Source organism: Gossypium raimondii, chromosome 7 (genome assembly GCF_025698545.1).
Source record: "Gossypium raimondii isolate GPD5lz chromosome 7, ASM2569854v1, whole genome shotgun sequence".
Taxonomy (NCBI): domain Eukaryota; kingdom Viridiplantae; phylum Streptophyta; class Magnoliopsida; order Malvales; family Malvaceae; genus Gossypium; species Gossypium raimondii.
The window spans coordinates 8697356-8720140 of NC_068571.1; the positions used below are offsets into that span (position 1 = coordinate 8697356).

The following is a 22785-nucleotide window of genomic DNA, read 5'->3' on the forward strand; positions in this document are numbered from 1 at the left end:
TCGTTTAATACCTTAGATGATTTTTTTTTTGTTAATTTTAAATTTACTGAATGATAGATTTTGATTTTAGAGTTATTAATGAGTATTTTATATAATTGATAAGTATTTATATTTAAAATTTATTTAATGTCATTCATTTAATATTTTTAAAATTTTCAATAAATCCGAAAAGGTACATCAAACAGACCAATATCAATACATATCAGTTCAATAGAAAAATAATGTATCCACTAATACAATACTATCTTAATAAATTTACAATTATTTTACGTATATAACTTTTCCTCATATTAACTCCACTTTACAACTTTTAATAAGTGTTTTATAAATATAGCTTTTTAATATTTTCATTATATGCTCATTAAATTAATTGTATTTTTATAATGTAACTCTCACTAAATTAATTTTATTTAAATCCAATTATTACGTTAGTTTTATGAACTTAACAATGTTTAGATTTGTTTTATACTTAATTTATAAATATTATTCTTTATCATTAAAAACATTAATTGACTAATAGATTAAATATATTTTATTATATAAAAAAATAAACAAACAAGTGAAACATACAACACTAATGGATAGTTCTCTTGATGTAAATTAATGCTATCTATGTTATGTGTTTATTAATTAATACAAAATTTTATGACAAATCGAATTTACAATTATCAAAAACCGTTGGGTGTACTTGTAAGATACATTTTATTCTTAAGGGGAAAATGCAAGTTCGAACGAACTTCAGAGACAACATTGTTGAGAAAAGCAACTATAAACACAGAATATGGACCATGAACAATTTCAAAAAATTTTAAATTCACAATTTATCATATTATTATTGTTGTTTTGATAAGTTGACCATTTTATTTTAATAATTTAAAAAATAATTTCCAAAATTTTACCATTTACCTTAAAAATCATACTTCTATTTGTGTTAATAATATGTTAAAAAAATTTATCATATTATTCATAACATTAGTAAGAGAATGTATAATATTTTAATATTTTAATTGACACATGCAACCATCCCATATATCTCACAAGTGTGAAACTATTATTCATATGAATAATATTATTAACATAAGTCACCCTTTCATTTTAAAGTAAAACCATATTTAAGTTTCCTTTGAGAAAAGCATATTTAAGTGCAAATAAGATAAGGGTTCATTTGAATATAATAAAAGTATATGAGCTTAGAGAAGTGACTTCAAACATAGCATTGATTTCAAATAAGAACACTGAGTGGATAAATAATATGTTTGGGGAAAGAAGAAAACAAAGAAAGATAATATGCAGACTCACTGTTATTTATTGCTCAATTTTCAGGCAAACAATACTACTATGGATTAAAGACAATACTTACTAGAGAGGAAACAAACCAGAGCAAGCAAATACTTACATGATAGAGGTTACAGACCATTCTTTTTAACTGATGGAGGCCAAGACAATCTCCTGTGGCTTGTACCATCGACAGGATCAAAGTCCCCCACCTCGCTATTTTCATCATCTGCTTCTTGGCGTTCAAGTTCTTGGCTTCTGAGGCTTTTGATAGCTAAGTCATCAAAACTCGTTTCGTTTTTCCAAGCCGGAAGAGTTGTGTGCTCTGAGTCTCCTCCTATTGCTCTATGGGAGGGATCCTTGGCTGGTGTTGTTGGTAATGGGGTTGCAGAATGCCCCACTCTCAAACTTTGAAGTGTTGCAAATGACTCTCTCGTTGCAGACATGGCCTCAAAGAATCGGGTGCAGGATGCTAATGCAACTGGAATTGGACGGAGCATCTCCTGTGTGAGGAAAAGGAAAACAACATCACATAAGAGAGGCAAAATGTCACGCTCTTGATCATACATATATATATCAAAATGCATCTTTAATCCTACCCCCCAAACTGAAGGAGGCTCCTTAAAGTTTTGGCTCCATTGGAAATCAGTAACAGCAGTTGTCAATGCACCATAATCACTTGCAGCCTTCATCAGTAATTCGGAAAATTGTTTCTGCATAAATCCAAGTAAACTGGCCTTTAGCAGTAAAACTAAATCCTTCTCTCTTTTTGGTTCACAAATTGAAGTAAAACAACCAGCCAAAAATCCTAAATTTGTTATTCTTGTTTTCAGTTTATTTTTTGTATGGAAGAATACTTGAGCACTAAAACGTGCATAATCGTGCATTCAATACTTTAACATGGCATTATTTAGAAAATTGCATTCGAATATATGATTTTTTTCTAATATCTACTGTTTTGTATCTTTCAACAAACTAATATCCTAAAACTTCTCAATTTCCATTCTGATACTACAAGGTTCGTATGCAATGGGAGGAATCGAAGTAACTGACTCAGTGCATATCCAACATAACTATATCAATAATCCAATTCTCCTCTGACCTTTCATCATAAACTAACAAAAAATTCGCACAAGAGTTCATATCTATCAGACCCAACTGCAATGTCATGAAGCCCAATGGGCAGCATGTTAATCTTTTTAATGATTAAATTTTCATGTAAAATTGCATAAAATCTGAAACTTTGGAACTGAATGTGGAATATGTTGTTTTCACAAGTATAACGTAACAAAGCAGATAAATACAAATTGAGGACAAGATTGGGAAAAAAAGTTAAACAAATAAACTGATATTTAAAGTATGTTCATAACCTACAAGTACTTGATCCAGGATCATGTTTGGTAGATTGTGAAGTTGAAAGTTTTTTCAGGTGATCTTCACCAGATACGAATATTCTGGTTCATGAAAACAAAAGCAAATCTCATCTTTAAAGTAACTACCAAAAATGCACGAGGAAAGTAGCAACCTAAACGTCTAGTTCCCATGTTCCACTATAATAAACTTTCCAGAACCAATACCAAATTCAATAGCTTAGAATCTAAAAAGCAACTGAACACAGAAGTTCTACCTGTAAGCAATCATCACTAGACCAAGAAAAACAAGAACCAAAATCTCAAATCCATTTTTGTGCTTATATTTAAACTAAACCCCAGAAGAATGGAAAACCTGATATTCTGCTTCCACGGGAATGCAATCTAGGGAATACGGTTGTTGCAGACGAGCTATAATTCGATCCTGCCAAAATAATAAAGCAAGAGAAAAATAGTCAGATGATAAATGAAGTCATCTTGGTTGTGATATGAAAAGTAGGAATACAATGCGTTAGGGCAAAGACAATATCTAATTGTAGGAAACGTCTTAGCTATGGACAAATTTTTTGTTTCTGTTTCCAACACAATTTTCTTGGGACAAAATAAATAAGCCAATGACATAGTCCTCACAAGGGTATCAACACAAACAGGTCAATATGGTCTGAAACCCACGAATAATATATAAACAACAAAGCCTTCAAGGATCACCAATAAATGATATGCACATTTCTGTAGTTCCATTATTGTTTACAGCACCATTTTGATAAGAACTTTGAAAGTTGAATTTTGGTCTGGGTCATGGGAGTTCTAAAACCAGACATAAAACTTAATAAGAGCGGAAATAAAATCTCACTTATCTTCCTAACCCTATTGACAAGTAAAAAGATCAAAAGGAATTGTTGCAGAAAGTAGTGGCAGAGAAATTCCAAACCACCTGTAAAATGGAAGTCATGTGTTGCACATATGAGTCTATATCTATAAAATTCATTAAAAAAAAAAAATCATGAGACAATCCGGACAGTGGCGTGCTAAAGTACACAATAAGAAAACCTGAAATTACCTTATTCTGAATAACATCTTTCAATATAGTAGTAATCCTCGCCAATGTTTCACACTTCTTTTCCATTTCACTCACGTGTGTAAGGTGTGCAACATTTTTGTCATCCTATACATACCATAAAATGGGTCAGTTAAAGTAGAAGACATGCAGTTAAAGAACTGTACTTAGTTGAATCAGCAAGATTAAGTTAAAAACAAAATTCATTGTTTTCTACAAAATACTTTTAAATTTTACATTAAAATATTTTCAAATGTATACTAAATGTTGGAGTGAAAACTACATAAACATATGAAGCTACCAAGGTTTTAGCGTGAGTTGTCCATTTATTTATCATTCCTATTTTGAACGAACAAACATGTAATTGAACTGCTCATTTATTTTATTTTCAGTAATAAATCCAACCCTTATAAATACTCGAGAGTTTAATTTCTTCTGGTCAACTGTAAACCTGTAATACTATTCGAAAGTGCCAAACAATGAACCTTACAAGCAGTAAAAAAAACAATGCGAATAGAATAAATAACCTGGGGAGCTTACCTTTCGGCCCTGTAGTTCAACTTGCAAATCGGCTATCTTTCTTTGTACAGTGGTTAGCTCTCTTAATACCTTTATCAAGTCATCACCCTTTTCTCCTGTAGCAGATGATAAGTTTTGCACTTCTTCCTATAATAGAAAAACAACATTAATTCTGATTGTACACTTTTAGTTCCATAGACGACAATGTACAAACTATTTATCAATGTAATTAAAGAGGAAAATGCTCGAGATATTAGGTTTTCAGACGATATATCTTAGTCTCGATTATATCAGACATGTATGAGTAACTGATCTGCCATTTTAGTTGACTGGCTAAAACCCTACGTCTTTGAATAGTTAAATGAAAATCTCAGACTTCAGCTGGTGCTAAGGAACCCTAAATTTACAATTCCAGCAAAGAGATCATATGGTTTTGAAGGTTAAATTCTTCTTAAAATTAACCATTAAAAAGGTGGGGGGGGGGGGAGGGAATGCCAAACGATTTCAGCAGAAGCATCAAAAACCAAAATTCATTATACAAACTGCAGCGAGGAATGAGGAGTTTGAAATTGCGTGATTGGAAAGTTGAACTTATAAAATCCAATAATTAAATATAAATAAAATCTACCAAAAAGAAAAGAAATTATGAGACGCAAAGCAAATGGAGTTGATTAAGAAAAAGAAAAAAGGGGGAACCTGAGAAGGAGGAGGGGGAACAGAGAAACCAAGATCGGCGGCAATGGAGAGAGCATCGGACATTCCTCCGATGCGCCTCAAAGGCTTCTTCCCAACCCAAGTGGTATCGGTCCCCATTGACATTTCACGCCCAAATGCTACCTTCTAACTTCTCGCCGATCTGAATTTACTTTCAGAGTGATAAAATAAAGTTGGTGATTTGAACGGAGTAGCTAGTTTCCAGATTTGCCAGGCCGGCCTCTGTTTCTACTTCAGTTTTTTTTCTTTTTCCAACTTATTTGAATTTAAATTACTTTTTCCCATTGGAATTTAAGAAAAAAAAAAAAAGCGGTATTCTTTCTAAAATTTTTAAATTGTTAGTATTTTAGAATATTATTTTTGTGATTAATAAATATTTTTAGAAAAATTAGTTCATTGAAAATTCATCACTCAAAAATAACTATAAAGGAAAAGTAATTATATTAAAATATGCAATGCAAATATCATGTGTATTTCTAGACTTTATTATATTATAAAGTTATGATTACGAAGAATTTGAATATAGAATATGAGTTACACATATTTATTTTTGAAATTTTGAAATTTATTTTTAAAATATTAAATTTCTTGATAAAAATAATTTCTTTTATCTAAATACACCTTTAAACATTTGTAACTGCATTAAATATAATTTTGACTTAATTCATAAATTTGTATCTATTTTTTGTTCATTTTGATACCTAAACTTTTTTTGTCACAAGTGGTACCTAAACTACTTTTTATTCTCAAGTTGATACATTCGTTAGTCAAATCGTTAAGTCTATTTAAAAAAAATATTTAACGCGCAAATTGGTACCTAAACTAAGTCTTCTTTTTTCTATTTTGGTATCTAAACATTTTTTTAGTCACAAGTGATACATTGTTATACCCTTACCCCCGACCTGGACATATGGCATCACAAGAAGCAACTTAAAAGCACTCGTGGATGGCCCTCCTAATTACACCACCCAACGAATGACCAACCATCTGCTAAACAACGAACCCTCTATTAGGCCACCCGTTTTTTCGCAGGTATGTACTTATTCCCTAATATGAGACCACTAAGGCTAACAACCTCCTATTATCTCAACAAAGGGAACGTTAGAGCGGTACTACACTTGAAGACAATTAGGGTGTAATGACCTTGCCACCTACCGACCATACGTTTTTCATATCTCAAAGTTGTTGATGACGTACCAGACAATAGGGATCCTCCCCTTATATATACCCCAACACACGATGATAAGGTATCTTCTCTCCTTTTCAGTAACCAAAAAGCATCCAACCTAGCACACAATCTCCCTTATCTACCTTAAGTTTCCTTCGTCTTACTTCTCTCACTTTACCTCTCCACTTATCAAGGTGAACCGACCTCTTTGTCACCACCACCATCTCCTCCTAACTCTTCTAATGTTGAACACTTGTATCAACAATTGGTGTAGTGAGCGTGGTTCGAACCATGGCTTCTTTTTTAATCGATTCCCCTGTCAACCCAACAAACCCTAATCTAGAGCTTCTTTCAAACCAAACATCGACTCAACCACATGCACTGGCTATAAAGCAACCAACCTTCAATTTTGACCAAACAACACTATGCCAATCTCAGCCTCCTCTTGGTGCTTTATCCTCTCTCTCCCTAGAGACATTCTCCCATTATACTACTAATACACTCTTCCACCTTGGTGGTTTACTCCACCTCCCCAGGTTACTACTGCTACCACTCCTATTGACTATGCCTCTCAGCATCAAAACTCTAGCTCTCAACAATAAAGTCACTGAGATATAAGTGAAGATATGTCTCTTAAACTACAACTTTCTAAGTAACAACACCAATTTTAAAAACAACAAGAGTGCCAATGCCTTTTGGACTTAAAGAATGGTCAAAATGACCAGTTAATAGAAGAGCTCAAGATAGCCAATGACGCTTCCAAAAAAGATAATCAAAATGCAACATGAGATTAAACGGACCCGAGATTGGATCAAGATTGAAGGGCCTAAATGTAAGATGAGATCGTTTAATTCCATGCAAAATTTTGTTTATGGACGTTGAGACCTAATGATGCATGTTAATTTGTGTTAAATTACACAACTTTTAGTTTATTTCATGTCCTATTATTATAGAATTTTAATATGTCTTAATCATATTTAATTCTGGTAGTTATAGTTAAGTTGGTTGGTAGTTTATATAGTTAGTTTTATTGCATTTTATTATGTCTTGAAACTATTTAATTTGCCTTTTTTATTACATCTTTAATGCTTGTTTTATTTCTAGGCATGTTTAATGTGTTTTCATTACAATTATATTGTTGCATTTTAAGGTGCCCTAATATACTGTTTAATGTGTGATTTAATGTTCCTAGGAGAGTTTAATGGTCGATTTTAAAAGCTTCAAAAATGGTTGCTCGTTTTGGCAAAAGGGAATCAAATGAATTTACACCATAAGTGGTAGTTCGGGTCAGTAAGTGGTTGTTTGTGTGGGCTAAAAAATGACCATTCGATCAACACTTAAATGCACCGTCCAAATTGAAAGGATGAATAGGCAGATTCTATAAGCCTAGTTAATTATCTAAGTTGAACAAACATTTGCTTCATGACTAATAATGCATGTATGGACAGCAAGGGGGAAGAATGTAACTTAAATGTCATTTAATGGATGAACATATGTCATTAAAATTGGTTCATGTATGGGTTGATTCATGTTACTTATTAATGGTCAAAATTGGGTATTCATGTCCTAGTTTTTAGTATAAATAGTTGGCTTGTGAACATGTAAAGGTTAGATCATTTTGTTATAAAACATATATTTGAGTTAATTCTATTTGTTCTTCAAGAACTACCAAACTTATCAAAAATTTCATTATTGTGGCATTCATAATACCGATCTTATCACTTAGTTCCCCATCCCAATGTGTGGCGATCAACCATATACCTTTGGTTCTTATCTCATTATAGATAGCGGGTCAAGGTTCCATCCATTTCCAAACTTTGTGAGTGTTAAGCAACCTTATAGAATTCGGGTCACATTGTCATATAATGTTGGTTCTTTTTTGGTTCGTTTATTATTCGTAACTTATATCTATTATTCATCCATTGTTTTATCTTTTCTTTTCGTAATTCATCCATTTGTTCGAACAAGTACCCATTTAGATGATCGTGACACTTAAATCGTGAATCAACTCGTAACTGAGTTCACGTCACCTTAAGATGAGGGAATAATTCAATCCACCCTCCACAAGTAGAATGATCAAATGCAATGGGATAACCATTTCGTTGATAATACGTGTATGACTGGTTCCTAAGGCCAAAGTCCTCGTGATAATGATGTTGAATTCAGTGCCCTAAGTGTAGTATTTTTGTCTAAGTACACTTGAAATTTTTTCAGACATATTAGTTAATAAAATTATTCATGAATTACATTAATATTTTGTATATTGGCCTCACATGGTTTTTGCATGCAAAGAAAAATAGAAACAAATGTTGCTCACTAGTTATCTAAATGTTTAACTAATACTAAGCAATATTATGTGGTTGAATCGTAATACAAAAAGATAGTTTGTATTAATAGACGAGCCTAAACATATCCTTAGTCTAATCGAAAATGAGTAAACTGATTAAAAGACTAATGTGTCGTCTATCAAGTCCAGTTAGGGAGATGCTTTGTCTTGGGCATCAGAGGAGATGACTCCTAGAAGATAGAGACATAGATGTGACTAATTAGACTGTCAGTACATCGGACAAGACCCAAGCAGAATAGATCCTGAATTCATTTATGGATTTATTCACTAGTGACATTCATAGTGTGACGTACCTAAATCCTAAGTGGATGATGGGCTATGTATGCATGACTCATACACTTTGATGTAAGTAAAAACTTGAGTTTAAATAGATAAGAAACTGAAAGCTAGTGCCTTGGGTGTACAACTTTTGTAGTATTTAGTGTTATTCACAACAATGGAATTCAGAGCAAAAAACATGGGTAAATGATATTCTCTCATTGGCATTACATGGTTGATGAAAAGTAAACATGGCCACAGGTCATCCATCTTTGTGATGGATGATTTGGTCACTATTTGATAGTGATTGACTTTTCATGAAAGAAGATGTAATGATTACCATGAGATAAAATAGGATCATATTGGGAGAACGTATATTATCCAAAAGAGATCAAGGATATCCTATGAGGGTAACACACTTATGACAAGGACATTAGACGAGCACACTGAGTAGTTACTTTCATAATGGTATATCGTCGAGGACAACTCAATCACGATACTATAGTAGAATAACTTTGTGACTAAATGAGTTTATAATTAATACGCAAAAAGCTGAAACTTAATTATAAATCATTTGAGCTTCATCTACATATGCCTAATCAGTCCCTCCACTAGCTCATTGAAACAAAAAATGAATTGTGTGTTTGAGTAGAAATGAACGATATAAATAGAAATGGAGAAATAAGAAACATCCGGGAATGATTAAGGTTTTCTTCGAAATGGAGAAATTGAATCATTTGGAAATGAATGTAGGTTTCCAAAAATAGAAATTAAAATGAAAATGGAAACTTACAATCTTATATAGAATTACTTAAAAAATGATAGGTTTATGAGTTTATGTTTTTAGACTATTTTGAAGCCCGAAAATGAAAATAAATCATTCGGTCATAGTGGACATGTTGAGTTGTGACATATTGAACAAATTTTCTTGAAATTTTATCGAGGGTAAAATCGTTAAAATTTTATCGGGGGTAAATTGTCAAAACTTTAATAGGGTAAAATTAGGGTGAAAAATTTATTTAATATGTAGATATGAAAGTTTATTTTGGGAAATAGAAAAACTAAATCGGGTTGGATCATATTACAGAGTATTGGGTCAAAAAGGTTTAGAAATTAGTCGTAATTGGACTCGAAGTGAGAGAGGCCCAAAACCCCTCATGTAAGTGTCATGGGGCTAGACCTTTCGTCTCGCGATCCGTGCGGCCTTAGGTGATCCATTCATCCAAACTCGCCTAAGTTAGCCTTTACTCAAGTGATGATTCCTTAAGAACTCTTTCAATGCACCAAGTTGAAAAGCGAAAGCGATTTATGCCATAATAAGCTACAAAGAACAACAGAAAGAGCGCACACAAAGTGTTTGAATAAATGCTCTCAATATTCTCTTATTCATAAAGAATAATGAAATAAAGAATGGAGTGAGTACAAATGGGGGGCTTTCTATATATAGTTGAGCTCCCCCAAAACTAATGGTGAAGATACATTTACATCGACGGACGAGATTAACCATATCCCTTTTATTTTAGGGATTTACAAGATATGTCATATCAAATCTAATCTAATCTTTACAAGATATGATTCCCTCAATCTTTTAAGATTAGTTACCAAATTAGCTTAAGTTGTCATATCTTCATTATCGGGACAACCAGGGTTCAATCTGATAGGCTTCTCCAACAGTTCTTTGAATCGGGCCAGTTCTCATGGGCTAAATGATTCACATCTAAATAATAGACCTCCATTGGATGCATTTGGTACGATGGTCACGGGCTTTAAACTGCGGCACGTGACATAAGGAGGTAGGATGACAAAACCCTAGTATCATTAACTAGGGTTGTTGCCCCCTATGTCCTAGATAAACTAGGACATTATTTTTCTAGTAGAAATAAACTTCTACAACTCTATAAGGGTTCTCTACATTCTCTTCCTATAAATAGATGGCACCAATAGAGCTATTTAGATAACTTTTGAAATATTGTTATTCTGTCAAAAAATAGAGAGAATTTATTCTCAACTTATAAACATATTTTTTAGAATAACAATTTTATCGGTTTCTATTAAAGAAGAGAATTTTTGTTTTCACCCCAAAAGGAAAACTTTTTCTAGTTATGTGTTTTGATTCAATTGGTTTAAGCCCACACTCGAAATAGTTCGTGGTACGAGAATAGCGAAAAAGATCGTTTGGTTGAAAGTCGTAAAACATTAAGGATCCACTTATCCTAAAATACAAGTATGGATTCTGTTAAGGTTTATTGCTATAAATATCACAAAAACAAGTTAGTTTTCAAAATTTTAATTTTCCATTGTGCAAGAAAATCATTTTGAAAGTAATTTTTTTTCCAATAAATGATGCTTCTTTGAAGGAGCAAGTTCTAACATTAAAGAAGGAATTATTGCAAAATTTCCAGGAGGTCAAGACAGATGAGAACTCCCACTTGTCTTGGATGTGTTGGCCTATAACCTCTCTTCATCTTTCAAGACCCCCAAGTCTCTTATGGTGGTCTAGGGGACCCGAAAGACCACTTGGCCCATTACAAGAACCATATAAACATCTTGGGTACCTATGACGAAATCAAATGTCGGGTCTTCTCTATGACCCTCACCCATACCATTTGAACGTGGTACTTGCCACTCTTGAAGTGTTCTATTCCACTTTTGATTAGCTAGCCAACCTGTTCATGAGTTGGTTCTTGGCCAATAAGACTTTGCAACAATCCTCGACCTATCTGATGTCCATTTAGTTGAAAGAGTGTGAATCTCTTTAGGACTTTGTGAGGCGCTTCAACGTGGCTACCATGACAACTAAAGGGGTCTCGAATGATCTAGTCATATAGGCTTTCATTGCTAGCACCACTCATTCCTCAACTACAACATCATTGGCAAACCCCCGGAAAAGCTTTCGACCCTATATGAACTCATTCATAGGCTCGTGAAAAGTGAAGAGATTTAGTAAGGCAGTGTCAGATCCTTTATTAGTGCAATCGTTAGTTAAACTTATAAGGCTATTAAAAAAAAGATAACAAAGTAAAAATTGACATGTGGCAAAAAAGAGAATATTATTTTCTCTTATATATATTCTTTTTATTTTTTTCTTTCTTCAAAACTACACTAATGGTCAAACTAGTCAAGCCACCAATTCCTAATTTGATCAGTTCGTTAAATAATAAAAATCATAAAAATAAGACAATAATTAAAAATAGAAAAGGTTAGTTCAACTAGTTTTTTTAGGTTGGTTCAATCAATATGTATTGGTTTACGAGTCAGTCGGTTTAACCCCTATCTCCGGATTAGTACCTTGACAGGTTCCGAGTCTAACTAGTCTGGTTCTAAAAACACTAGTTTTGATCGATAAATAACTTTTTTTTATCTCATCAAGTCGAGCAAGCGAGCAATATAGTTCAAAAATAGAATAAATCGCCAGCGTCTCAACCTTAGGAGCTTGGGGGCAAATTTCGAGCATTGTTAGTTTTGTCAAACATCATAAAGGAAGGGAAAAAAGAAAAAAAAAAGTGAGAAATAATGTAAAAGGAAAAAAAAGAATTAAATTTTTTTATGTTTATATGATGTGACGATTCATTATTGGCTGAAATTCTTTTAATAGATATAACGTTTTGATGTAAAATGAGACAAAAGAATATTTTAGGTATGACTTGTGGAAAAAAAATTCAAGTACCAATTTGAGAAAACAAGATAATTTAGATACTAATTTGTGGGTTAAAATAGATTTAATAATTTGACAAACAGATTGACTAAAAGTGGGAAAAAATAGTTTAAGCAGCACTAGTGACAAAAAAAAAAAGAGATTTAAGTACGAATTTGTGGATTGAATGTATAAATTTTTGTAAGCGTTTGGCTTCAGTTTTTTAATTTTTATAAAGTAATCCAATAAAACATGAATAATTGATAGGGATTACTCCAAATTGTTTTCAACCAATAAAAGCCGGATGTCAAATTTGGGGATAACTGAGAAAATTTTGGATTTTTTTAAAAATGTTTTTAACAATTTTCTTTTAAATATTTTCCTAAATATGGATGGAAACAGATTAATAAGACCAATAGTTTAGGCATATGGAGTTTGTAGGAGCAACCTACCCCATGCATTTTGGGCCTTGAAAATCACCAAAATAAGCCCAATTAATGAATTTCAGTCTCTCTACAATTTCCAATTTAGAGATCTAGGGTTTCTTTCAACTCCGCTGCTCCCTATAAAATCCTACCCAAGTTCCTTCGCCATATAATGAAAAGAACCAAGTCATTCTAGGGTTTATCCGCGGAGCCCTCCCTTTTACTCTCTGTTTTTGTTTTGGTTTAAATTTGTTTTGAAACGTAGAAGGAAAAGTGTTTTAGAGTTTGAAATCCCAGTGAGGAAGAATTCCCATAGATAGGAAGTGCCGTATGACACTTTAATCAGCAGCGGCAACGCGCTAAGGAACATGCCCGTCTTCCCATCCGCCAATGCTCAGCCCTCTGATATTTGTTCTTAGGTGTTTGATGGTTGGCCGGGAAATCAGGCGGGTGCTTCCTCGAAGCGTGTTCCGCTGTGTGAGTGATTTGAAACGGGTCTCTGAGGGTTTCCTTTTGAATGGTTTTTTTATCTATCGTTTTTGGGTCCGATGCCACGTCGCCGGTAGCCAAGAGCAGTGACCGGCGATGCTATGATTGGACCGATATAAATTCCATGTTTCGCTTGCTGATAGGAACCTGTGGATCTGAAACAGTGTGATCTACGGAGCCGTTTTCGGCGATTACAGTTTATAAATGGATGGATTGTGGAAGCCAATGAGGATTTGATTATTATAGTTGGAATTACCGACTGAATATTTAATTTATTTTGATGTCAACTCGACTGGCTGTCTGAGGCTTCCTACAATCTCTTTTTTCTTGCTTGGTTCATATTGAGCCTTTTAAAAATATAATTATTTTTGTCAAATGAGATGTCGTGATTTTTGGTATTTACAAATGCAAGTATAATGCAAAACACAAATACTGATGTACCTAGATGAAACCCCTTCCATAATTTCATAAAAATCCTACATCCAGCCCTTCATTCACTACTTTCCTTCAGATTTTTACTGTTTCAGAAATAAAATCAGAATTATATAATTTCAATGACTTTTTTCTTGTTTCGAAATTATTGATTTTTTTCTAATTTTAAGTGTCGTAAATGAATCTTTAATTTTATAATGTAAATAATTTGAATAATTTGTTTCAAATTTGTCTTTTATTTTCGTAGTTAAGTTTGTTTGAAATTGAGTCTCTCTTTCAAAAAAAATAATACAGTTTTTTTTAAATGTAAAAATTTAAAATAATTTTTAAAATTCAAGATGTTTATAAAAATTTCAAATTTTAAAATTTAAAAAATTAAGAAAGTCTTAAAAAGTAAATAAAGAACATTAAAATTTTGTAAAATAATAATTTTAAGATTAAAATAAGTTCATTAATTATTTAAATTTATCATATATTTTTATTATTTTGATTCAGATTTTTTTCAAATATTTATAAATTTAAATTTAGTTACTTTTGACATGAAATTATAATGTAATAAGATTTTAATTTTATATGTTTAAATTTTTAATTTAAATTGAAAATTTTCATTTAATTTGACTTAACTCAAATTTTGTTTCATTAGATTTTATTTATTTTAAAAAAAATTAAATTAGAATAATAAAATCTGATTCATGAATTTAATAATTTAAAATTTTTCACCTCACCCCCTAACTAAAAACCAAAGAAAATTTCGAGCCAATTAACAAGGGTGCGACGTAGTCGGATGTTTCATCTTTCAAGTATTTGTCTATTTGAGATGGTTAAACTAAAAAAGGGCATAAATTCAATTAAGAAAACAACAAAATGAATGCAATATCTTAAAAATGTTGCAAGAACAGAAGGTAAAGAAGATGGAATTGACCAACGTTTCTCATTCATTCTCTTTTTCAGGTCCAAAAAACATAGTAAAAGACACTGAGATTAAGATGAGTATGCACCCAACGAGTCGACCCAAAGAAGGGGCTATGCTTGAGGTACCTATGCCCCATAACTGCGACAAGGCAGCCTGTAATACATTAAACCAATGGGAAAAAAAAAAAAAAAAGAATCAATGCACCGCTCAATCAACCAGAAAAAGGGAATACCAAAAGTGCAAACAAGAGCGTACCTCCATAAACATGACATTTGCAGCTTTGTTTATTTTCTCAAGCTGTAGTCCGTGAGCTAGAAACACCTGTAGCAGAAATATGTTTAACGCAATGCCAAAAGTTTTAAGGAAACTATGGTTCAGCATGGTTGGTCATTATCATTATTCCAAGGAAAAAAAAGTTATTACTACTATCGTTGGTGCAATAGCGTACTGATTGTTATAATGGACAAACCTCAGCTAAGAAGGACAGAATACCAAGTGCAAGCATCAGAGATAGTGAATTGAAACTTGGCAGCACAAACTCCTGAGATATAAATAACAATTTTATGTTACCAGGAAATGCAAACCATATTCAAAATTATGATTTCTTGCTAAAACAAGTATCAACTAAATGAAGGTCAAAATCTTTTGGCAGTTATCCAAGCAAATCATTTTCAGGTCTAGGAGCAAGCACAAAATAACAACAAACTAAATCTTTTCGCTTAAGTGAGATGGGAATTAAAAGTGTCAATCACCATATTCGGATCCAACAAGGAATAGACTTGGGCAACAATAAACACCCATAAATTGTTGCTTCAGCTTTAATATTTGGCTGTCAATACCAGGAAGAAGTAAAAATCTTAAATATAACTACTAATTCAATTTCACCAATTATTTTCTATTTCATCTAGCCTATGACAGCCCTAGAGTTCATAAACATTAGCATTCCACATTACCACTTTGGAATGCTTTACTTGTTTGGAATAACTGTATTCATATAAAAGGTATTTTCCATGCACAGAGAATTGCAGGTTTAGGCTATGACAACGTATTCAAGCTGCTGTCAGCTACTGTTGTTGATATGATAAGCGAACTAGGATTTGTTATGAAATGATTAAAAACAGCCACGTATGACTTGTAAGGTAAACCGGTGTTTCAGGTTTCTGGACCAACGAGTCTATCATGAAATCTCTGATTTGCTTCCAAAATCAGAAACTTGCAAGAGACTAATAAATGGTACAATGATGCAGAATAAAAAATGCGTCTCTTTAAACATAATGGGCCTTTGTTACATTAGATAAGCTCTGGTCAAACTGTAATTAGTTGCACATAAAAAATGTGTCTCTAAACATTCAAAATTTGATCATATTATGGCGCTCACCTCAAAGGCAAAAGTGCATATTCCTGCAGCAGGGCTAGCCAGTATGGCAAATGACAGAACTGTTACCCTAAAGAAGGATTATTTGCAACAAGCATTAATAGAATCACAAAAAAAAATGTAGATATCATAATAAGGCTCGTGAACATAAATTTTGGAATGATGATTACAGAAAATTTTAGGAAGTTTGATGGTAAGCAATGATCTGAAACACGGAAACATAGAAAGAACTTACACAGGCTGATCTGTTGCCTTTGCCGCAGCCTTTATGAGGCAGTAGCTAATTCCACCAGTTATTGATGAAAAAAAACCAATCAAGGCTGCATATATATGGTTACTTCCTCCGAAACTTGAATTGTTTGCTTCCTCAGTTTTCTGTAGCCCTCCTTCCACATCCAGCAACAGGTTTGCCATCAGTAATGCACAATTATAGGAAACTATGTAAATAATTCCATGATCCAATAAGAGAAAACAAAATTGAAGGACATGGTTTTGCCCATGGCACTAGCTTCATCATAATCATTAAAGAAAAAATGTGCATATGCCTGCACTAGAATGAAACCAGTGTTTTTAAACCTTTTTACATGAAAATGCAATGTACTCCTCAATGACCTCAACTCTGAAGTTAGAATAATTTCATAGAAAAAGGAAAGAAGATAAGTACATGAATAAAAAATTGAGTCTAAGCGTCACCTAGGAATAAATTTAAAATGGATTTAAACTGTTGCCTCAAACTGCTTTGTTGTGGTTTGTGATGGTTTGGTATAAATGGTATCAAGGGTTACTGGGTTAGAGATGACAATTCGTTTACAGAAAGTAAAAATGATAACAAAAAGTTGTAAGTAAAGGTTTGATCTATGCAAGTAGTTGATTTTCCTGGCATCTCTAAGATGAATTTTATTTTGACTTTTTGAGTTTTCTAATGATTTGGTTAATTTATTGAACTGGCTGGTATTGAGAAGAGGCTACAAACTTAAGGCTCTGAAATCTGAATAACACATAAGATGTCTGAAACTTGGTAGGACTGAAAGTAATCGAGAATAGAGAAATTTCAATATTAGGTGTCAAGGTTTAGAATTTTGGTGTTCGAAAAGAGAAGAATCACTGCTAGGTGCTAGCCATTAAATTATTAAGAAATGAATCTAAATTAGTGCAGAAAAGGGCAACTAAATCCATATATGCTAACAGATGAAAAAAAAAAGAAAATCCAGGAGAACTACATAATCGAATATATTTTATCACTTGATGGATGCATAGAAAGTGGAGACAACCTCTCACATACCTACCAGAACAAGGATTTTAATCATGAAACTAAAAGTGACTGAAAAAACTTAAGGCCATATAACAATATTAAAACTTAAGTAACAAATATGCAGAGAAAGAGAAAAGAGAAGAGAAGTGAGGTTACTGAAGAGACTGCAGGACATCATAATTTCAGAAACATGGAAACAATAAATATCACTCATTAGCATAAATGGAAATGCTCCATTACCATTATAAACATATAGTAGCAAACTAACAAAAATTCTCACTATATTTCAACTTTTAACATATCCAAGGCATTCATTTTGAGCACATTAGAGAAGGTTCTGTCAACTTACTTCTGTACCTTGTGTAGTAAGCATCTGCTGAAAAATGAAAAGCATGCCAGAGAAACTGCAAGCAAGACCTGGAAATGGATGAAAATCAATGAAGTAATTAAACCCTACCACTGTAAGGCAGCTCAATTTATATAGCATAAGTCAAGATAGAAGGTGAGAATATGTTAACAGACCTCCAATTTCTGTAATTTTCAACTTCTCATGCAAAAAAATTCTAGCCATGATTGAAGCCATTATTGGAGTTGTAAAGCTTAATAAAATAGCCAGAGAGAAAGGTATCCTTTGAATGCTGAAAACAAAATTGAGCAAACCAGTTACGACTACCAGATTATCTTATTTTTGTTAACAATGAAAAATCTTACTTGCCATAGCAAGAGCAATTTCAAGAATTGCTAGTTTAAAATAACTAGAGAAATTAAAAAGAAGCAAAACCTAGTTTTGGAAACTAATGTTTAAACCATTATCAACAGTGGGTTATACTAGCAAACGGGTTAATTCATGTTTAGCTTGGTAATAGTCTACATCCTATGCCAATTTGATTGTCTAAATTTCCGATTTCACGTAAAGCAAGGCATCAAATAGATTAGACAAAAACTACAGCTTTGCAGGCATAGAAGTGATAAGCCCTTTATGATACATTGCAAAGATAGGACTCGTAACAACTGGTATAAGCAGGAAGAAAAATGTAATTGCAGCAACGCCTCCGCACCCCCAAAAAAAAAAAAAAGAAAAAAAATCTAGTATGCCTAGTGTATCACTGGAGCAACATCAGTGTCGATATAATCTAACAACAATAGAAAGAAGCTTTTAACTTTAGCAAGATGAATATGTTGTAAAAAAGTTCCAAAAAGATAACAGAGGGGAGTAGTCCAATATGATGAAAACTTTCTCCTTTTCCTTTCTTCCTAGGTTATTCCTTCTCTGTCATGGAAGAAGAGCGAAAGGGTCCCTAATATAAGCAAGCTCTAAAGAGGCAGAGAAGCAAGAATGTGAACTAAAACTTACCAATAGATAAAACTTAATAATGAGAGATACCCCACTAGTGATCTTAAAAGTAAAAGTTTCCTGGGATGAGTTGCTCCAAATATTGGCAGGCCAATTCTTCGCAACCATATATATGATAATATCAAGGTAACTGTACATCTTACAAATGCCGTCTCAAATAAAGGAATTGACTGAGCTGCCATCATAAAAAAAGTAATGGAAAAGATAATTAAATCAATGAAAAACATCTCATGCCAAATAATTTGGAATCATTGGAAAATAGATATCAGAAGCTAGCAAAAGGGGAAGGTGTAAACACTTAAAAATAACACTACATAACATCAGCATTGCATATATCTGTATGTCAACAACAATAGTATACAGTGAAGACTCTACTTAAAAATGTAGGTTGTTTATTGCATACATTTTGTGGTTCACATGCCCTTTGTCTTAGTTGTTTTATAGAGATCTACATCTGAGAGTACTAAATCGTGTTATCACATATCAATGAAGTTTGTGTTTGTTACAGTTGGCCCGCTCTTGATTATCATTTTATAGATTAATCCATACCCGCTCAGCTATAGCAAACAATGATAGAATAGCAAAATTCCCTGCAGTGCTGTCAAGGCGGGCACCTAGTTGCACCTAGGTGTGTTTTTCTGGAAAGTCAAAATGCATAAAAAATCCCGCCTGATTGAGTTTCTCTTTAGTTTCTTTTATTTTCACCTTTTTAATTTGATATACCTTTACTAGTAAGAAAGGGTTAATATCAAAACCTATACTCCACAATATTTGAGCATTCAACAAGAAATATTGACCATAAGGAAGTCGTGCATATTGACTGATAAAAAAGTTGCATGTTTTGTAGATAAACCAGACCATACTTTAGAGTTTATATATATCTTAAGCTTCATATATTTATATACACACTCAGACATACAAAAACCCAAAGATATACACAGCACTTTTTTGTGCCTTACACCTGAGGCAATATAAGGGTTCTAGCACCTAGGGTGTTCCTTGCGCCATTGGTAACAACATTCTTCCCTGTTAACTTACAATGGATTCTATTAGGAGGATGCAACCGCATGACAATCTTATTTATGCAATTGAAGTTTAAGAACCATTTATGCCATTTAGAATTTATGGCTATCACTATACCTAATTCAGTCTATCATTAACTAGGGTTATGTTAGGACTTCCATTTACCATAACTAGAATCTCATGGGGACCACAAAATATCATTTACAACAGAAAAAGGGCTAATTTACGTAGGAAGCAACATATATGAATTATGACATGCCTTGTGAGCTGGCTTCAGGCATAGGGGAGCAGAAACTTACTAACCAGTAAAGTTTTCGGAAAGAACTTCCATGACAAAGTAGATAACAGATGATAAGGCCATGCATAGTAGACCAGAATATCTGGATCCACTCCATGCCCACAACATAAACTGTGAAACCGGAGATATCTCTGTTTCTGGTGCTTTTATCACTAACTCCTGCAAACGCATTAAACCAATTAAACCTAAATTCAGTCCATAAACTAAAATACTTCTGCAACACCTTATGCATTCTTGGTAAGCAAATACATAGTTTAAGCATAAGCAATAAGATTGACCGACAATTTCAATAAACTATATTAACCTCAATTTGTAGGAACTTTGTTATTTTAAGCTTAGCATTGCTATCAGGGACGGATCTAGGATTTTACTCCAAGGGGGGCAAAACTTCTAAATCCAAACGACCTTTTATTTAATGTAAAAAAGTACCAATTCTTCTCGGAGACATTTTTTTCATATCAAACAAATCAATTTAATGTTTTCTAAAAAGCATGAATGATTTAACCATAAAAAAATTAAAAGAAAAAAATCAGACTATATAAATTTAAATAATCCTTTCCAATATGCAAAAAAAAAAAAACTAATACTATACTAAAAAATTTCATAAATATCATTATAGTTCCAAAAATTAAATTAAAAAACTTGGAGTTGGTCTTATTTCTCAATACTAGGCATCCTAAATTGCACCCTCCACTTTTTTATTAGATCAAACTCATCAATGATAGAATCTGTTGAAAATTCTCAAGAGGTCTTTTGTGTAAGGAGTCGAGAGGAAGATAATTTGTATTTTTTTACTCTGTGCTCTCAGTCTCAGCATCAAACTCCTTTCTTTTTCTCTCGGCAATGCCGGCACCTTATCAGAGGAAGATAATTCTTTAATAAAACATACAAATTAAAATACAAGAAAGTCACTAATCTAATACATACGGGTACGGGTTAAATCAATTAATTCTGAAATTTGACTTTAAAGTCCATATTGAGCCTCTAAGTTTAGTCTTTCAAGGCCCATCATAGATTAATATTTGATTATTATTATTAAAGCTATATAATTAAAAACTGAAAAATACTTTGTTAATATAAATTATAACTTATGCCTTAAAAGGCGAATTATATAAAATACAATTTGGCCAAATGGGGCGAATGATATACAATGTGGACACCAAATCTAAAATAAATGATAATTTATACATAAAATTCAAAAATCTGAGAAAATTCCAAGTGGCAACTGCCCCCACGCCCCCTGGATCCTATGACTTAAATCTATAGCAAATTGTTCAAACTTTATCAATTATGAATCTGAGTTGAGTTAAACTGCTTCATTTCTGCAACATTTTCCATTTCTTTCTAATAAAATGAAATAGCAATGATAAGAAGTAATGCTCGGTTTGATTTGTTTGTTTATTGATTTAGCTAATTTCTTTTCCTCTAGGGGCGTCGGAAGTTCAGATTCGATATAAATCATAAATAAATGGTTTATCGAGTCAAACATTCAACTTTCAATACAACCTGCTTCCCTTAACAAGTAAAACTAGATTATACAAATAAAGATTCAGGCAGACAGAACTAGATAACTTCAAATTAACAAAACTGTAAAAAATAACATCAAGGGTTTACTTTACTTACCCTAGGTTTTCTTCGGGAACGAGAGACAGAAAAGATGTTGATCTTGGGCCTCTCGATCTGCGTCAAGAGAGGTGTTATCTCCTCCGAAGACGCTGCTGCAGAGCCACCATTAGCTGCCGATTCCTCGTTATCAAGCAGGGTCAGTTCTACCGTATGATTCCCGTCGTCGGTAATGGTATCCGCTGAAGCCGCCATCACCACGCATCAAAATGTCCAAAAATAAAAACAGAAAGAAAGAAAGAGATCTAGAGAGACCGCACAGTGGATTGTTGTTCAGGAATCTGGAGTATCAATTAAAAGCGAGTCAATTAAGTTCAGTTCCGGCGGCAACCATGAATGTGGATTTTTCTTTTCTGTTTTTTTTTTCTTTCAATAGGGAATAAAAATGAATTTTATTTTTTAAATTTTCCTTAGTAGTTTGTTGGTCGAAGTGACATGTCAACAGTCAAATTAGTATTTGCTATTAATAAAAAAGAATATGGAAACTCGTTTACCCAATCATGTATCCTATTAATAAATTTTTAATTGTGTTGGTCTCACCAGTTAATTATGTATCAATTAAGTTAAAAAAATGTTTAATATATCTTTATATTAAATGACTAATTTAACTGTCTTTTATTTTTTCATACTTTATTTTTTTGAATTACAATAATAGGGTAAAGCCCTAATAACAAACGTAATTAGCACAACTCGAACTCAAGCCATAGGATTCTTTATCTTTTATACTTAGATTAAATTTATGTTTAAGAGATTTATTAACAATTTTTTTACCACGGCACCAAATTTTTCCGTCAATTTTAAAAAATTAACTATTAACATAAAATATTTTCTTACATCAAATTTATGTATCTATACTATTAATAAAATTTCTAATTAAGTTAGTGTCACAAATTAACATATATATTTTATTTTTTATTGTGATAAATTGATCTTAACACCTAAACTACTTTCGTCATGTGAATATACCTTTTAATTGATTTTATTATAAGAATCGGGTCAAATTAATTCTTATATTATTAAACAGGTCAAACTAATCTTCATATTATTAAAAGAAATTCTAAATTTCAATAAAGTTAATATTCATTGTTAACAAAGTTAATATTTTGAAAGTATTTTATGATTCTAGTAATAATTTCTATTTCATTTTTAATTGTAAATGTTAACTCTATTACAATTTGGGTTGCGTTTGTTTCTCTGAAAATAAATTCTAAAAATGGATTAATTTTCTAGAAAATTGATATTTTCTAGTGTTTGGATAA

The 22785-nt window shown here is 32.4% G+C and overlaps 2 protein-coding genes and 3 non-coding genes across 7 annotated transcripts; 3 read left to right on the forward strand and 2 right to left on the reverse strand.

Annotated features, from left to right (window-relative positions):
- Positions 1–1190: 1190 nt before the first annotated feature.
- On the reverse strand, positions 1191–5194 carry LOC105802506 (hypothetical protein). The gene is made up of 6 exons (XM_012634193.2): positions 4918–5194; positions 4243–4368; positions 3706–3810; positions 3001–3069; positions 1875–1988; positions 1191–1778 (listed from the first exon to the last, which is right to left on the reverse strand). Exons 1-6 carry the CDS (start codon positions 5038–5040, stop codon positions 1407–1409), a joined length of 909 nt encoding a protein of 302 aa, XP_012489647.1. The 5' UTR covers positions 5041–5194; the 3' UTR covers positions 1191–1406.
- A 7864-nt stretch (positions 5195–13058) lies between these two features.
- LOC128042760 (small nucleolar RNA U49) lies at positions 13059–13123 on the forward strand. Its single transcript, XR_008198272.1, has one exon. It is a non-coding gene; the product is annotated as a small nucleolar RNA U49 (small nucleolar RNA).
- Positions 13124–13309: 186 nt separating this feature from the next.
- Positions 13310–13455, forward strand: LOC128042758 (small nucleolar RNA snoR2/U65). Its single transcript, XR_008198270.1, has one exon. It is a non-coding gene; the product is annotated as a small nucleolar RNA snoR2/U65 (small nucleolar RNA).
- A 20-nt stretch (positions 13456–13475) lies between these two features.
- Positions 13476–13568, forward strand: LOC128042749 (small nucleolar RNA snoR77Y). Its single transcript, XR_008198261.1, has one exon. It is a non-coding gene; the product is annotated as a small nucleolar RNA snoR77Y (small nucleolar RNA).
- Positions 13569–14536: 968 nt separating this feature from the next.
- On the reverse strand, positions 14537–21918 carry LOC105802461 (uncharacterized). Of its 3 annotated transcripts, none has more exons than XM_012634126.2 (10): positions 21527–21918; positions 19909–20062; positions 18583–18757; positions 17751–17866; positions 17586–17645; positions 16212–16362; positions 15980–16046; positions 15071–15142; positions 14857–14922; positions 14537–14754 (listed from the first exon to the last, which is right to left on the reverse strand). In XM_012634126.2, the coding sequence occupies exons 1-10, from the start codon at positions 21719–21721 to the stop codon at positions 14620–14622; spliced, it is 1191 nt and encodes a 396-aa protein (XP_012489580.1). In that variant the 5' UTR covers positions 21722–21918; the 3' UTR covers positions 14537–14619. The 3 variants fall into 3 exon arrangements, with proteins under 3 accessions (XP_012489580.1, XP_012489572.1, XP_012489588.1); XM_012634118.2 differs by having other exon boundaries at positions 16212–16390; positions 17578–17645; XM_012634134.2 differs by having other exon boundaries at positions 16212–16351; positions 17578–17645; positions 21527–21917.
- Between the last annotated feature and the right edge of the window lie 867 nt (positions 21919–22785).

Excerpts from the sequence above, each read along its gene's own strand:
- LOC105802506 (XM_012634193.2), bottom strand. The coding sequence starts at position 5,040 with ATGTCAATGGGGACCGATACCACTTGGGTTGGGAAGAAGCCTTTGAGG. Across the intron at positions 3,070-3,705 it reads AAGATGTTATTCAGAATAAG|GATCGAATTATAGCTCGTCT; the intron begins GTAATTTCAGGT and ends TTATTTTGGCAG. Across the intron at positions 1,989-3,000 it reads CCGTGGAAGCAGAATATCAG|AAACAATTTTCCGAATTACT; the intron begins GTTTTCCATTCT and ends GGATTTATGCAG.
- LOC105802461 (XM_012634118.2), bottom strand. The coding sequence starts at position 21,721 with ATGGCGGCTTCAGCGGATACCATTACCGACGACGGGAATCATACGGTA. Across the intron at positions 16,047-16,211 it reads AAGGCAACAGATCAGCCTGT|GGTAACAGTTCTGTCATTTG; the intron begins GTAAGTTCTTTC and ends ATCCTTCTTTAG. Across the intron at positions 15,143-15,979 it reads TATGCACTTTTGCCTTTGAG|GAGTTTGTGCTGCCAAGTTT; the intron begins GTGAGCGCCATA and ends TTTATATCTCAG.